The sequence below is a fragment of the Triturus cristatus genome, chromosome 2_1 (assembly GCF_964204655.1).
Source record: "Triturus cristatus chromosome 2_1, aTriCri1.1, whole genome shotgun sequence".
NCBI classification, from domain to species: Eukaryota; Metazoa; Chordata; class Amphibia; order Caudata; family Salamandridae; genus Triturus; species Triturus cristatus.
In genome coordinates, this window is record NC_140581.1 from 473,535,696 (window position 1) to 473,552,548 (window position 16,853).

A 16,853-nucleotide genomic window follows, 5' to 3' on the forward strand; every position below is an offset into this window, starting at 1 on the left:
TCTATTGGAGATGTATGCAGAAATTTAGGTATGTAAAGAATGTTCTATGTCTCTCCTTCACAGGCTCCTTTGGCTGTTGTATGGTGACATGTGACCTCCAAAACACACAATGCTGTCACAGAGTGCAACTTTTCTTGAGATCAGGAAGCTGTGTCACACACTCCATTCCGAAGATTTTGTAACATCTTGGTTAATTTGTGCTAATTGTCACAGTGTGATTAGATTGCATCTGTTGTGGATGCAACATGTTTTGACTGTGTAATAAACCTGTGCTCCACATAGAGGTGTGCCTCGTCTGTATACACACATCCAACATTCATTTGCATACTGTTTATGTGCCCTAATTTCCACTTAACCTGACACTGTTTAGTGTTTGTGCATTGAAATGTCTTTTCAGTTTACAAAAGTGGAGGCAATGAGGATGTGTGCCATGTGCCATTTGTGTTGTGTTGACCTTGTTGTCTGTATCCCTTATATGTGTCACATCACAATTACTTACAATACTGTGTTTTAATTGCTGTACTTGTTTTCCTGCAAGATACTTGTTTTTCAGGGCATCATCACCATGTTACAAACCGTGTTTAATTCACAACAGAGAGTATTGTGTGATTATGATTTTATTACGATGCCTGTGTGAAATAGTACAAGTAAGCGATAGTGCAGTACAAAATTTTGAAATCCAAAGTTCACAGAGGAGTTGTTAGTGGTAGTAGATGAAATTTTCAGAGCCAAGTCCACAGTCATTTGTGTCATTGATCCAACTTAGACCCTCCATCCCATGTGGGAGAGTTCAGTGACAGTCAACAAGGTGGAAGCTTTGCACACAATGGAGGATATCAGAAGCAGGTTTTCACTTACGGGGGGGTGGGGGGTAGGCATGGCCATCTGTCTCTCATTTGTCCTTCTTCGGACAACCCCTCCTCTTCTTTTGCAGGTGCAGTCTGAGGGGACTCTCCGCCCGGGTCATCATCATCCCTCCATGCAGCAGTTGCAGATGTGGTGGCAAAAGATGTAGTGGCCACACAGGGAGGTGGGGTCATGTTGTCAGCAATCTGGCGGAGGCAGGTGATTATGTCCCTGTGCACTGCAGTGACGTCATCAATTATATACATTTTGGACTCCATCCTGGACATGAGGGACTCCATCCTGGACATGTGGGAGTCCATCCTGGACATGTGGCATAATAGGCAGCCTGTTGCATGTCCTTGAAGATCCCAACTGCCTGCCAAAGTCTCCGGTGCACTCTCGGTATCCATTTAGAATGCGCCCCAACTGTTTGTCAGCTTGACCAGCAGCACCATCTTCATGACGTGACCTCACCCCATGGCCCATCCCACCACCCCTACCCACACAAGCAGGACCTGTTGTTGCAGACACAGACAACACTGAGCCTCCTTCATTGTCGACACTGGTGCTGTTGTCCGCCAACTCCAGAGTGCCCTGTGTTGCTCTGCAGTCGGTGTTTTCTTGCCTTGGTGTGTCCATGTTGTTAGAGGTCATCTGGGGGTTGCCAGATGAGGCAGGAGTGGTTGCAGGGGGTGCTGAAGTTACAGCTGCTGGTGCTGCATGCTGATCCACACCGGAGGGTCAGGTCGTTCATCGTTTTCCGAAGAGGACTGAGAGACATCCACACTGGAGAGCTGTTTGTCAGCTTGACCAGCAGCACCATCTTCATGACGTGACCTCACCCCGTGGCCCATCCCACCACCCCTACCCACACAAGCAGGACCTGTTGTTGCAGAGACAGACAACACTGAGCCTCCTTCATTGTCGACACTGGTGCTGTTGTCCACCAACTCCAGAGTGCCCTGTGTTGCTCTGCAGTCAGTGTTTTCTTGCCTTGGTGTGTCCATGTTGTTAGAGGTCATCTGGGGGTTGCCAGATGAGGCAGGAGTGGTTGCAGGGGGTGCTGAAGTTACAGCTGCTGGTGCTGCATGCTGATCCACACCGGAGGCAGTGTCCCCGGCAGGCCCTGTGGGTAGAAGAGAGAAACAATGTAAGTTGTGGTTTGGCACTGGTCAACGTATCTCACACATTACATTTGCTATTGTACATCATGATGAGTGTACCTATATTGCATTGTCCTCAATTGTCGCAGACAGAGGCCTTGCTAAAGAACATTGTAATTTTAACAAGATGTGTTTTTCTGAGCATGTTGATCTTTGTGCATAAATAGGTCATGTCTTGATTCTTTGACTGTACATAGACATTGAAAACAAAGTGCCACCCTATGCCTGACACAGGTGTGTTGTTCTTTCCCACATTTGTGCTTTTATGATGACATAGGTACTCTTCCTCTTACGATGTGTTGCAAGATTTGTGCATCTGTGCTGGAATTTGTGCATGTATTTTTGAGTCACATTGGTGTGTCTACCAACATACTCACAGTCCAGTATGTATGTGAGCATTTGTGATCTACTATTTTGTTGTATGTGTTCCTAGTTCTCATCTCATTGTACACATGTGATTGTGTTTCTGTACCAAAGGGTGTTGCTGCTTAGCTTTGTGCGTGATAACGTCATGTATATTGTGCTTGTCCTCCATGTACAGATGAGTTAACCAAGGCTGCTTTCTTGCTTTTCTATGCTCATAACTGTGAGGTCCAGAGGTATGTGTGCTTGGGTTATGCTGCTGTAAGTTGTACCCCTCCTCACACCTTGTTCAGATTACTCCTCATGTTGAAAGTGTCAATGACAGTGAGGGGAGTGTAGTGCCAAGGATGTTGACAACGCTGCATGATGTAGGAGTTAAATGCAGCTCACAACAGTGCTTTGTGTAAATGACACCATGCAACAGTGTCAGCTATCTTGCTATGGCCATTCTATTCACTGTCAGGTATCCTTTGTCAATGATAGATATGTTGCTTTGTGTGTGTGTATTGATGTGTGCTATGTCTGCATCACACCACATGTCCTGTACTCCAAACACAGCCTTCACAGCCAGCTGAGGGGGCACCCATGGGACAATGCATCTCCACACTGTGGGTGGAAATGTACAGTGAAGATGGCTGAGAGTGTTTACTGGTGTGAGAGGGCCAGAGCCTAGGTGTGACTTGTGGTCAATTCATACCTAAGGCCAATGTGTCAGAGAACTAAGATGAACCATTATTTCCTTGCTCGAGAGCAAGACTATTGACTGTTTGAGGAGGGACATCCTGAGATTACTATGTGTACCTACATTATGATTTACAATGAATTTACAATGCAATTACAATGTGGCATATGTGATGCTTTTATTTGTTTTATTACAAATTAATAAAAATTTGTTTAGAAAAAAAAAAATAAGGCCCATGTGTCAGCCATCTTGCCGGTACATTTGCTTTCACTGTCATGGACTGACTAGTCACAAGAGTGCTATTTGTTCTGGCTGAGAAGGTATGTGTAGGGCATGCCTTGATAGAATTTGAAGTCATTGAGGAACCTCCTCCTCCCCCCCCAGACCATATAGTCCCCCATGAACCATTCTTCCATGACAGTGAGTCAAACTTTACGTTCAGGATGTCTGACAATGGTGGCCTAGTGTTTGTGTGAGCAAAACTCCCAACAGGGCCTTGTGCTCCCCACACCATAGCCCAATGCCAGCCATTTTGGCAGTACTTTTTCACTCCCTGTGAGATGAGCATAGTTCAAGGTGGGCTTAATAGGCCATTTGGGAGGAGGATTGTTATCTGTAACTACGACTCCCATCGTGCTTTCAGCTACACCCACCTTCCCAGCAATCGCAACCTCCTTTCCTGTGACTCTGCTTTCCTGGGGGGTGAATGTGTGCAAACAAGATGGCTACTGTATGTGACTGGTGTTTGGATCACATTGCCTTGCTGTGGGTTAGTGCCAAGTTAGTATATTTTTGTGAATGGTGAGCTTCCCAGTTACATTGCGGGTATGTGGTTCTTAAGAATCTTCTTTGGATCACATATCTCATCATAGACTTGTGCTCCCCACACCAGAGCCCAGTGTCAGGCATCATGGGAGTAGATTTTCCTTGACTCTCACGGAGAGCATAGTCACAGGGGTGTTGTTTGGTGTTGGTGGGAGAGGTGTGTTAGGTGACCTGCTGGTAGATGTAGTCAGAGCTAGCACTCCTCCTTCCCCACAGCCCATATAGGTCACCATGAACCATGCTTCCATGACAGTGAGTCAAACATTACATTCAAGGTGTCAGACTGTGGGGCCTGGTATATGTTTGTGCACAACTCCCAACAGGGCCTTGTGCTCCCCACACCAGTGGCCAGTGCCAGCCATCTTGGCAGTACTTTTCCACTCCCTGTGAGATGAGCATGGTTCAAGGTGGGATTTTTTTTTTTGAAAAACCTTTATTACAATTTCAGAGACATACAAGTATGGGCCTACAACCAACAGGCCGGCCGCTAATGCACACTATAAGCATAGACACATCTTAACAGCCACATCGGTGAAGCAATAAGAGAGCTACTGGAGTGCTAATCAACTCAGCCAGCCGCAGCCGCAGTCCATAGACAAACAAAGAGAGGTTTCATATTTTTAAAGAAAACGAAAAACATCACACACACAAGGCAGAGGAGGTCAATAGTAGTAACATGTGCTCCCCGTATCGAAGGGGTAAACAAACCCAGGGAGAAAGAGGGGGGGGGGGCAGGCAGAAGAAACCAAATGCACATGTCGCAGGAGCATAGGGGAATGCGCGGGCTAGGGAGACAGAGCAGCATCCATCTCTCACGTCTGGGGCGGGGCGCAAATACCTCCACGATAGGAGTTCCAGGGACCCCACACCTTAATCCACTTCCCAGGCTTGCCTCTCGCCACATACACCGTTTTCTCTCTGAACATACACCAGTCCATGTGTTCCTTCCACGCTGAGACCGTTGGTGGCCTCTGGGAGCCCCACAGTTGTGCAATGTCACGCTTCGCTACCATATAGCCCAGAGTCACCCACTGCGTCTGCATCACATTGTAATCAGTCGGCTCCCAGACATTCAGCAAACATCTCTATGCCTCCGGCAACAAGGCAACATGCGTAACTTCTTCTAACACCGCATGCACTCTACACCAAAACCGAGTCACTTCCGGACATTCCCACAGGATATGGAGGAAAGTCCCCAGTAGTCCACAGCCTCGCTTACACAGACCATCCACCGAATACCCCATACGCATCAAACCAGGCCCCGTGACGTACACTCTATGAAGTATCTTAAGCTGGACGAAACGCAAACGGGCCGGGGATAGCCACCTCCTTCGGGGAGGCCACCGCTGACACCCAATCCTCGTCGTCAAGTTCCAAGCCGTCGGCAGTCCATGTCTCTCGCAATGAGGTCAGCAAACCCATTCGATCATTGATAAGCTTCTTATAAATCAGCGAAATGGTGCTATCCGGCACATAGCCGTCCAATACTCTATCTTCCAACGGGGAGGACTCCGGAATAGCCGCCACGTCCGGGAATACGGAAGACAAAGCGTGATGAACCGGAGCGTACCGAAAGTATTCCCTATCGTTCAACTGATATTCGGTTTTCAGCATGTCGAACGTCTTAAATTTCCCTTTCGTCCAGAGATCCCCTACCTTGCTGATACCAATCATATCCCATTTCTCAAAGCCTTTCGTATTACACAGATAGCCCAAACTCCGGGAAGCGTACAATGGCGTAGCCTGAGTCAAGCGATCCCCCCACCCCATCGCCGCATTGGCTGCATGCCACACCTGCACCGCGACCCGCGTCGGGCCTGTCAATCGCGCATCAAGGGACCCCGAGTATAGTGCTCGATTATAATCCCCGCTTGGCAATAGCAATTTGTCCATCTCAAAAGCCGGGTTCAAAGCAGGCCCATACATCCCGTGATTGACAGCAGCCAACTGGGAGGCCCAATAATATCGTTTAATATCAGGGAGAGCGACCCCCCATCGTACCACGGTAGGGTTAGTTTGGCGAGAGCGATCCGCGGCCGCCCATCCCAAAACAATCGACGCTGAAGACACTCCACCTCCCGAAAATAGCGGGCCGGCACTACGTCCACAGTGTTCTGTAGGGCGTACAAAAAGCGTGGCAGCGACATCATTTTGAACAACGCCGCCCGGCCGAGCGGCGAGAGCGGCAGCCGCCGCCAACCCGCCACATCCGCCCTTAGGCGCTGAAGGGGGGGGAGAAGATTCCGCTCATACCGGGCCACCGGGTCTAGGGTTATAAAGATTCCCAAATACTTAAACCCCGATTGCGCAACCTGGATAGGGCACCCCCGCGGAAGGGGGGGGCCTCCCCGGAGAGAACGTACACACAGGACTTAGCCCAGTTAATGACCAATCCGGAGTTGCGACCAAAGGAGCTCAACACATCCACCAATACAATGAGCGATTTGCGTGGAGATGCAAGATACAAGAGGATATCGTCCGCATATAGGGAGACACGATCCTCGTACTCCGGCGTCCATCTAAGGCCACGCATCGAAGGGTGCCACCGCAGCCACTCCGCAAGGGGCTCCAAACAAAGCGCAAAAAGAAGAGGCGACAACGGACATCCCTGTCGCGTGCCCCTACCCAAAGCAAAAGGAGCCGACACCCGTCCGTTGACCACCACCTGTGCCAGTGGGTTATCATAAAGCAATTTCACCCAACCGATGAACCCCTGGCCAAACCCAAACTTCGCCAATGCTGCCCAAATATACGGCCATTCCAAGGTGTCAAACGCCATGGTAGCGTCCAGGGACGCCAAAATGGCCGGCTCACGCATGAATGGCGCTCTAGCGAGGACGCCATACAGTCGCCGCAGGTTCAAAGCGGTATTGCGGTGGGGTATAAAACCGATTTGATCCTGATGGATCAGGTCGCCCACGACCCCAATCAGGCGATTGGCCAGTACCTTGGCAAGGATTTTGGGCTCCGCGTTCAACAAAGAGATAGGCCTGTAAGAAGTACACCGATCCCGCGGCTTCCCTTCCTTATGGATAACAACAATAGTAGCAAGACGTTGGTCAGGGGGGAGGGAGCCCGCCGCCTGTGCCTCGAGGAACATGTCCCGGAGATACGGCGCAATCCTATCTGGGCGCAACTTATATAATTCGATGGGAAGGCCATTAGGACCCATGGCCTTGCCAGAAGCAATAGAGCGAATGGCCAAAGCAATCTCATCCGGCGACGGGGCAGCGTCCATCAGTAATTTATCCTCATCAGATAGAGATGGCAAAGCGATGTCTTTAAGCAGCAGGCGAGAGTCTTCCTCCGATCGTTCAGAGACCGGAGAGTAAACCCCATGAAAATACTCCGCAAAGCAATCAACAATATCACCGGGGTCCGTCACACACACACCATCCACCCTCTCAACAACTGGCACCACTCGACTAGCTCTCTCCTTCTTATCCAACCAGGCAATCAACTTCCCCGCCTTATCACCCATATCGTACAAACGCCCCTGTTGCTCCCTGCTCATACTCTTGGCAGATTCAGTAACCAGCGCCTTGTAGTCGGCCTGTTTAAGCCCCAGCACATGCAGTCTGTCATCCGTAACACCTTGCTCCAAATCGATCTCCAACTCGGTGATCTCATTTTCTAGTCGGACCACCTCGTTCGCCTCGCATTTTTTGGTGTGGGAGATGAGAGACAGGGCCTGGCCCCGGAGCACCGTCTTAAAGGCCTCCCAAAGGGAGACGGCGGAAGACACCGACACCACGTTGTCGTTAAAATAGTGTTCCAGGGACCCAACCAGGTCTGCACGGATCGTGGGGTTTCGTAGGTACCAGGGGTTGATCGGCGTCATCCTCCCCACCGCCCCCATGGCGATATTTATTTTATTTAATTGAGTTTTATATAGCGCTGGCTAGACCCTGAGGTATCAGAGTGCTTCACATAAGGAAGCAGTGTGTGACAAGCTACAAAAATATTCACAATTAATTACAGAATATTACATATTCAATAGCGGAGTTATTACCAAACACAAAAATCAAGATCCAAAAAGGCAAGGGAGAGCAGGGAATCCACATGAAGGAGACAGCAGCGGAGAAAGAGACGAGACATATGTCTGAAGTCCGGCTGGGTAGGTGACAGCCATAGCGGTGTGCTAGACCCAGTCTCCCCTATAGCTGGCGGAGCAGCTCCACCGGGAATCAGTCATGCGGTTCGGACTCCGCCGGATAAGAGTTCAGAGACGGGCGAGTGGAGATGGCAAGGGTGGCAGGATAGGAAAGGGTGCGTAGATTGGCTGCCATCTTGTAGTCAGGCAAGTAGGGTCAGTTGATTTCCATGATTCTGTACCTGGGATGGTCTCTGGGTCTTTGTATGTTGGGATGTTGGATCTTCCCAGCATTTCTAACATCAGATACAGTCTGCACAGCAATAAACACTCCACTAAAGATGCAAAGCTTTGGAATTTTACATTATGCCTTCTCCCGAACAGAACTCTTGAAAGACATCTCCAATTTGTGGGAAAAGTCTTCAAGTGCATCATCCTTTATTTCGGATTCATGGTTTCTGATGAAAAATCTGATTAAAAAGTCCATCTTAACAGCTGGGAAATGAATAGCCTGAATGGATAGATTCCCCGCTAGGAGCGAATTTCAAGTTGTGTGAGCCTCTAGAAATAGAGTCCTGGACTTGGTGCAACCCAGTTTGTTTAAATAATGAATTGTGGTTTTGTTGTACATCTGAATCGGCAACCTCTTTGTTGTGAACGATGGTTGAAAATCTTTCAGAGTGAGAGCACTGCTTTGAGCCTTGGTACAATTACATGGTAAAGTTATTTCTCTAAGTGTAGCAAAAGAGGGGAGTGATCAGAAATACCGCGGGCCAAGTGTCGCACCTCCCCAATCATCCCAGCTTGGGCCGCAGGCACTAGCATATAGTCAAGCCTCGAAGGACTACCGTGGGCTTCGGAGTGGAAAGTATATTGTGCTTGTCCAGGGTGTTTCAACCGCCAACAATCTATCAGTCCCAGGGTATCCAGAAAGCCCCCCAGCCAGTTTTGGGCCCGAGGGAGGTCTCTAGGGGGGTGTCGATCTTCAACTCCGGAAACCACTGCGTTAAAATCCCCCCCCCCCAGACCAAAACCCCCCCCGGAAGCCCAAGTAGCAGGCGCCCCAAATCAGCAAAGGTGGCCGTCTGCAGGCCCGGCGGCACGTAGACAGCAACCAGCGAAATCAACTTACCCTCCCATCTCCCCACCAGCGCAGTGTAGCGCCCTCTGTCATCGTGGAGCACCTCATCCACCTCCAACGGGAGAGAGGTCCTAACTAAGATGCCCACTCCCCTCGAGCCAGAGGTGAAACCAGAATGGGCCAGAAGGCGATATCCCCGCCTGTTCATGGCATGGAAAGAGTTCCCTATAAGGTGCGTCTCCTGCAGAAACACAATGTCAGGTGAAATACGTTTCAAGAACTGTAGGACCATCCCCCGCTTTATCCTGTCCCCCAGCCCATTCACATTCCATGATAGAAGTCTCAACCCCTTACCCCCCATCCCTCCCAGCACAAAATATCCCCCTCCCGGAGAGCACAGTCATAATAACACAACAGAAAACATTACCCCGCCTTGTGATGCAAACAAACAAACCCCAACCCCACCCCATCAACCCCAACAAAACTCCCCCCTCCCTGCACCCCTGCATGAGCCCAAACAGCCCCCCCAACGTGCAGTGTGCCTGTCGCCCCAATATGAAACTCACTACAAAGAAGACCGAGAAAAAAAAAAAAAACCCCAGAGGGAGGAAAGGGCCCCAGCAAGCCCCCCGCAACCTCCAAATACCAAAGGGCAAAGTGTTACAAACTGGAGTCCAGTGCAGCCACAGGTGCAAAACGTTACCAGTCCGGTCCATAGCCAGGATCCCAGTTCTATTCCTACTCCGTCGAGCACTCTCCGTTTTCCGCCATCCGACCTTCCCGACCTCGACCCCTAGGTAGAGCATCCAGCCATTCTCCAACCGCCTCCGGCCGGTCGAAGAAATGCGAGCGACCCTCTAACTCAACCCGCAGCCTAGCCGGGAATAGCATTGCATATTTCAGCTCCATGTCCCTCAAGCGCCGTTTGATGGCCAAAAAACCCGACCGTTGCTTTTGAACCGCTTGCGTGAAGTCTGGGTAAAAGCTAACATTAGAGTTCTCAAACTTTAATGGCCCAGCTACCCTCGATGCCTGAAGGATAGCATCTCTATCCCGAAAATTAAAAAGTCGGGCAATGATAGGCCGCGGGGGAGCACCCACCTTGGGCGCACGACCCGGAATCCTGTGGGCCCGTTCCACAGCGAAGAACTTGCTCAGTCCCTTGGGTGCTAGATGAGTCACCACTAGATCCTCCACAAAAAGATCCGCAGCAGACTCCTCCGATCGTTCGGGCACCCCAATAATACGGACATTATTCCGCCTGGCCCTGCTTTCGGAATCCTCAAGGCGACGATCAGTCAGGTCACTGGCGAGCCGCAACCTTCGCACCTCCGTCTGCAAAGCGGCCACATCCACGGTTAGGCTCGTCGCCGCTTGAGTCAATGAGTCAACCCGGTCATTTGTTTTGGACAGGTCCGCTCTGACCAAATTCACATCAATCAACACTGAGTCCAATTTATTAGCCAGGGTATCAAATTGCTGGTTCACAGTCGCCTTCATCTCCTCAATGGCCCCCATGACATCCAGCAGAGTCAATTCAGACGATGCGCCCGAGGCCTCCTTGGGCAGCTCAGGCGATTTATGTGAGCCACTAGGGGATCCCTTTGGCTGCGCATAGCGGTCCATGTTGTTGGCCTGGGTATAAGCTCCCCTCCGGGTAGACTTGGGTTTCAGCTTGTCGCCGTCCACTCTCGCCGCCATCATCAGCGACCACCAAGGTCAGCACCTTCAGCACCCGGAGGAAGGCCAGGCGACCACTGCAGGAGATCCGGGCCGCCAACTGAAATAGGCCCGTTGACAGTTCGAGAATCAGGCCCCGGCACTGCTTACCCTAAGGCCCGACGTCAGTTTCCGCAGATCAACTCGAAACCGAAAGTGAAAGCACGGGGTCCGGGGCAGGCCCAGACTGGCATGCCGCTGTTGTTCACTTCGCGCCCGGGCACCTCACCAACTCGAGTACGGGACCAAGGCCGGAGAAGGCCGCAAACTTCAGATCGCCACCAGTCCGGTTCCTGGAGTCCGATTTCGATTTGGAAAACGAGTGGCACCCTAGCGCAAGATCATAGACAAAAGCCCGTCTAGAAAACCAGGATTATGACAGGATAGACGTGGGAGGTTGCGGAGGCCTCCGGGAGCCACAAGCCTACGCGGCCATCTTGGTTGCGCGCTAGGCTCCTCCTCCCAAGGTGGGATTTTTGGGTCATGTGGGAGGAGGACTGTTGGCTGTGACTACAACTCCCATCATGCTTTCAGCTACACCCACCTTCCCAGCCATCCCAACCTTCCTTCTTGTGACTCAGCTTCCCTGGGAGTGAGTGGAATAGTGCTGGCAAGATGGCTGCCAGTGGTGGATGGTGTTTGGAGGCCAAAACCTTGCTGTGTTTGTTAGTAAGTTTGTACAGGTTATGAAATATTTACATATTACTCTGAGATTGCTTGTACATTGTTTCTGTGATTGACATACACATCACAGAATAATTTGCTTAATGTTGAAATGGCTTTGCTAACAGTGATTGGTATCACTGTCCCTTTGACAGTGATGTCTGTGGGTGTGTATTAGCTCACAATATTAGCTAGTTGGTTATGTACTCACCAGGCTCTGGTACTCCTAATAATCCATTGATGCCCTCCGGTGGAAGGATGGCCTGCACCTTCTCCTCCCAGGAAGTGAAGTATGTAGGTTTTGCAGGAGGGCCACCGCCAGTCCGCTGGGTCAGGGCATGGTCTCTGCCAATCAGCTTCTTGACCCTCCTTCACACATCATGGTACCTGTTACTGATATCGTCCATTGTGCGCAGGCAAGGTGCTTGTGCATTCACCTAGTTGACATTCCTCTCCCACATCTTGGTTTTCTGTGACAGGGATGGTCTGTTGGACCAATGTGCCAAATAACTGTGGCTCTACTCTGAGAATGTCATCTACCATGACTTCCAACTCACTGTCTGTGAACTTTAGATTCTTCTTTGGGGTCATGGTGATGGTGGAGATGGATGTGTGGGTGAGTGTGAAAGTGAGGGTGAGTGAGTATGAGTAAAGGTGTGTGTTTGTGAGTGTGGTATTTAACAGGTGCTAGTGGTGTACATGTTGTGTGGTGGGTGGGTTGTGAGTGTATGTCTCAGTGCAGTGTAGTGGTGGTATCTGCTGGCAGGTCTGTTGAATTTAAGAATTTTGGCCCTTTAAATAGGTGAAGTTGTGGGTGTGTCTTACAATTTTTTTATTATTTTTTTGCCGTTGACAATGTTTGTTTGGATTTTTCCTGTCTGTTTCCGTTGTGTTTATTTGAGCATCACGGAGACGTTCAGTTGACCGCAACAGATGCTTTTTTTAAGCATTTGCAGAGTAGTCCGCGTCTGTCCCATTCACGTTACGCTATGTTGCAGTGTTCACGTACAAGAGTCGCGTCCGGCTCTTTTCCAGCCCATTCACTCAGACGGATTGATTCCCGTGCGTGTCGGTTGTCCATCTTGTGCTCTGTGCGAGTCGGTTGTATTTGACACGCGTTGCATCATACTCCGCCGGTCGTACGGCGCGCATACGAGTTTGTCGGAATACATTCCCGGTCCGTGTCGGTCGGAACAGTTTTTGACCGGGATTGGAATCGGGCCCTAAGTCTTTCAGGAGGCCATAACGTGCAATAATGGAACTAGGCATCACAGAGGCATGTCTGTCGATAAGTCCTCACATGTATTTTAATGCACCCTGTCTTAGGGCTCTGGAGGCCTGCTGGAGGGGTGACTTACATTCAGTGCATGTATTGTACTTTGGCCTTGCTCACAGGGAGTGGGCAATGTTGTGTTATCAGAACGGCCTGCGAGCTTTCACAAAGTGGGGGGACATCTGCAAACAGAAGTCAAGCTACCTATAATAATGCATTCTTGAACGTCTGTAGAGAAGCCCACGTTGTTGCCTGGCAGATGTCCATGACTGGAAGTCCATGTGGTTACGCAGTGATCACAGCCTTAGCTTTGGTGGAATAGCACACAAGCCCTCACGGGGTTGCTTCTTGGCTAATGCGTAGCAAATCTTAATGCAGAGCACGATACATCAGGAGATGGTCAGTTTTCACATGGCCTTCCCTCTGACATACCCCACAAAGTGTTGGTCATCCAAGTGAAACTCTTTTGTGCAGTCAAAGCAGAACAACAATGCTCTTTTTGAGTCGCACCTCTTCCCTAGATGGATGCGGTGGAGCGTTAAAGGAAGGCAGGGTGATGCTGGATTGGCCTACATGAAAGGGAGTAACAACTTTTGGTGGGAAGGAAGCTCTAGTGCAAAGAACCATCTTGTCTTTGAAGATTTTGAGTTGGGGAGACTTAGATGACGAAGCCTGAAACTTATTGACCATCCGGGCAGATGTTACTGCCACAAAGAAAGCTGTAAAGAGCCTGAGTGGACAGTTGTGCAGTGACTCATAAGGAGTGCACATCAGAAAAGTGAGCACTAAATTAAGGTCCCACTAGGCATGATGAAGAGTGCAGGTAGAAACATGTGTTGCTGCACTTTCAAAAACCTATTTATAACAGGGGATTTGAACAGGGATAGCCCTTTAAGGTGCCCAAAGCATAGTGCTGCGGGGCATGAGAAGAACTTGGAAGAGAGGGGAGCAGAAAGAGGGTCAACCTGCTTCTATGCACACCATGCCACAAACTTGCCCAAATGGCAGGCGCATAATGTCTTGGTAGAGAGACGCATGGCTGCCAAGATACCGTTGCAGACTTCGGGTAGAAGGTCAAAAGCTTTCAACTGTCGCCGCTCAGGCTCCACACATGAAGGGGAAGTGTTGACCGGTTCAGTTGGGGAACCCTCCCCTGCTCCTACGACAGAAGATCCCTAAGGGGCAGCCTGATCAGAGGACCGATGGCTATGCTCAACAGCTTCGGATACCGAACTCTCTGAGCCCAATGCGTAGCCACAAGGATAACTTGGGCCAGGTTGTGCCTCATCTTCTCGAGAACTCTGGGGAGGAGTGGTATGGGCAGAAAGGAGCACAGGAGGCCTGAGCTCCACTTGAGAGAACAAGCGTATCTGAGTGAGAGCTGCATTAGAACCTCCAGGGGGCAGAACTGCTGATATTGCACGGTCTCTGCAGTGGCAAACAGATCTAACCAATGCTCTTCCACACTGCTGAAAGAGACCTTGCACCACCTCTGGATGGAGATGACATTTGTGATCCATTGGGCACCTTTGTCTGACTTCGTCCGCCCTGGCGCTCACAAAACCCGATAGGTGTTGAACCACCAGGGATATGCCCTGACGTTCCAGCCAGGTTCAGTGATGCAGGGCCTCTTGACAGGGGGTCTACAATCCCACCCCACCCCACCCTCTTTGGTGCAGTACCACATGGAGGTGGTGGTGTCCGTTGAAGGAAACAGGGATTTTGTTGTGGTAATCCTCCACTTTTTGCCTGGTATTTGATGTAACTTTGATTGACGTGCACTGGGTTACTACTAACCAGGCACTCACTTCCAGTATTCTTTCTCCAAAACAAGACAACTGGTCAGTTGATCCCCAAGTAACCAGGCCTTTAGCACCTCTGTAAGTCCCTGGTAAGTGGCACCTACGGCATAGGTACTAAAGGAGTACCTTAAAAGCTGCAGCATTTCTTGCGCCACTCTATGGTGTGGAAATCTGGCAGGCATCGTATTTTATCAGATGCAGTGTAACAATTTGGCACACAAATACAACACCTGCACCTTCTAGTGCCAGGATACTTTCTGAGGTGACTGCGACAGTCTACACATTCTCCATTATTGCTAATATGGAAAAAATCGATGCAGATATAAAAAACTATATTTAAATATGTCAGTGAAATATCGTCTTTATTAACAAATTCACCCGTTGTGAACTCCACATCAACCTCGACTCACAAATACATTTGCAGGCAAGCACTGAAACCTAGGCCTGAGGTTATTGATTAATAGGTCTCAGGTGGGGTGGAAAGTAGCTGGCAGACAACAGACGGAGAGGAAACCTTAGATCAATCCCACAGATAGGCACACTACAATGGTCCAGGGAGACGAGCCCCAATAAAGTGCAAGTGGCCGGAGGGGGTATGCACGCTCCCAAAACACCATAAAGTCAGATGCGACAAGAGTTAGGAACATATAGCCAACCAGAACACAGCACACGCAGTGATCACTCTCTCCCAAAGCCTGACATCTGGACACGTTAGCCACTTGCCACATTGTCAAGGTCAAGGCCTACATGTATAATCCATTAGCCAATTAATGTAGGACTCCAAAGGCAGCAACTTAAATTTCTCACCATACAAGGATTGCCAGAAACATTTAGTGCCTATGAACTGTATATAAAAAAGCCACAGATCAATTGTAAACTGAGTCAGTCCTCAGACCATGTGCCTGTAACTGTTCTCCTGGCCACTATGTTCAATTAAACTAACTGTTCCAGTTTTGCCAAACGCCTCTTGTCTCTTGTTTTTTCAAGATATTCCATGTTCAAGCAACATTTTGGTGAGCCACCATCAAAGCTGATTGGTCCCTCCAACCCGACTGTAGCCAAATGAAGGTGACCCGCCCAGACGGATTCACATTTGCGCAACAAGGAAAGTAAGCAGACACCGCAATTGATTGGAAGTTCTGCTGAATCCGCTGGGCGGAGGTCCGTCTTGAAGCAGCCGTCACAGAGAGTAAGAGACTACATCAAAATCTAGTTTCAAGCATTTGGAGTATGGAAAACTAGGGAGAAACGTAAAAATGTAACCTGAGCTCTCTGCCACTGACAGAATCTGGCATATTACCTATTTTATATGTCCTAGCTCAGTAGTTGTAAGGCGGCCTCGGAGGCAATCCCGCAGGAGTCACCTTTTTAGGTCGAGCCTAGCGCAGCGCACATGCGCTGCACTATGGGAGGCTTCATGTAATCACTCTAAACTTTTCTTCGAGGGTTTGACTCTTCCCACGCATTTGGTTGGCTGTTGGCTGTGTCAATTTGAAATGGGAGGCTGCAATTAGCTAAAGGCGGGTGCATGTCCCATCTATTTTGCAAATGTTCACTCCCCCAACGTTTTGCTTGCGAGAGCGAGCAGCGGCACACAGGGTGGCAGCTGCATTCTTTATATTCTTTGCAGTGAGCGCACACCACTCGGGGTCTTCTTGTTTACTTTTCCATCTCACCTTAGATTCCATCTCATCGCTACACTCGGCAGGCTGGGCGGTTGCTAGGTATGTTCACTGCCGACTGATATGGGTAAGAAGCGGATTTTCTATGAATTCATGCCCTGTTAATTGCCCCCTCTATCCCTCAAACAGGTAAGCACGGCCGGCCTCTGCATGTCCCGGTGCCGGGCAGGGGATCCCTGCTCGCCGTTGATCGGCAGCATTTGAAAGGCTCTGGGATTGAAATGATTACCACTAAGGAACCCACCGGTGAATACATCACGTCGAAGTCTCGCTTCTTCCCAGAACCCCAAACAAATAATAACCTCGCCTGGCTGAGTGTGTATTAACCAGCTCTATGGGCCCTGTATATTTTTTCACTCTGCTCATGAGATTAAAATCATTTTTGTGTCATGCGTGAAGGATGTATTCTACAGCGGAGAGGGCGCGCGCGGGGCCTGCACGGCCGGCGCTATGGTTACCGGTGACATCACGCAGGCCTCGCTTGTTTTTCTTTCCTGCGTCTCATTACCCTTCCTGGCTTGCCGTCTCTCCCACTACCTCCTTCCTCCCCATCTGCATTCTCCTTTCCTGCTCTTTGTGTTTTTTAAACCTCTGCTTACAAACACTTTTAGAAGTGTTCCGCTCAATAAATCCAGCCCGCTCACAAAGAGCTATTTCCACT

At 49.8% G+C, this 16,853-nt stretch overlaps 1 protein-coding gene across 1 annotated transcript in view; it reads right to left on the reverse strand.

The window, feature by feature from the left end:
- Positions 1–1,547: 1,547 nt before the first annotated feature.
- Positions 1,548–16,853, reverse strand: part of ANKRD31 (ankyrin repeat domain 31) — an 836,109-nt gene continuing 820,803 nt past the window's right edge. Inside the window, 1 exon segment of the mRNA XM_085640155.1 lies at positions 1,548–1,972. Coding sequence (XP_085496281.1) covers positions 1,548–1,972 — 425 coding nt within the window.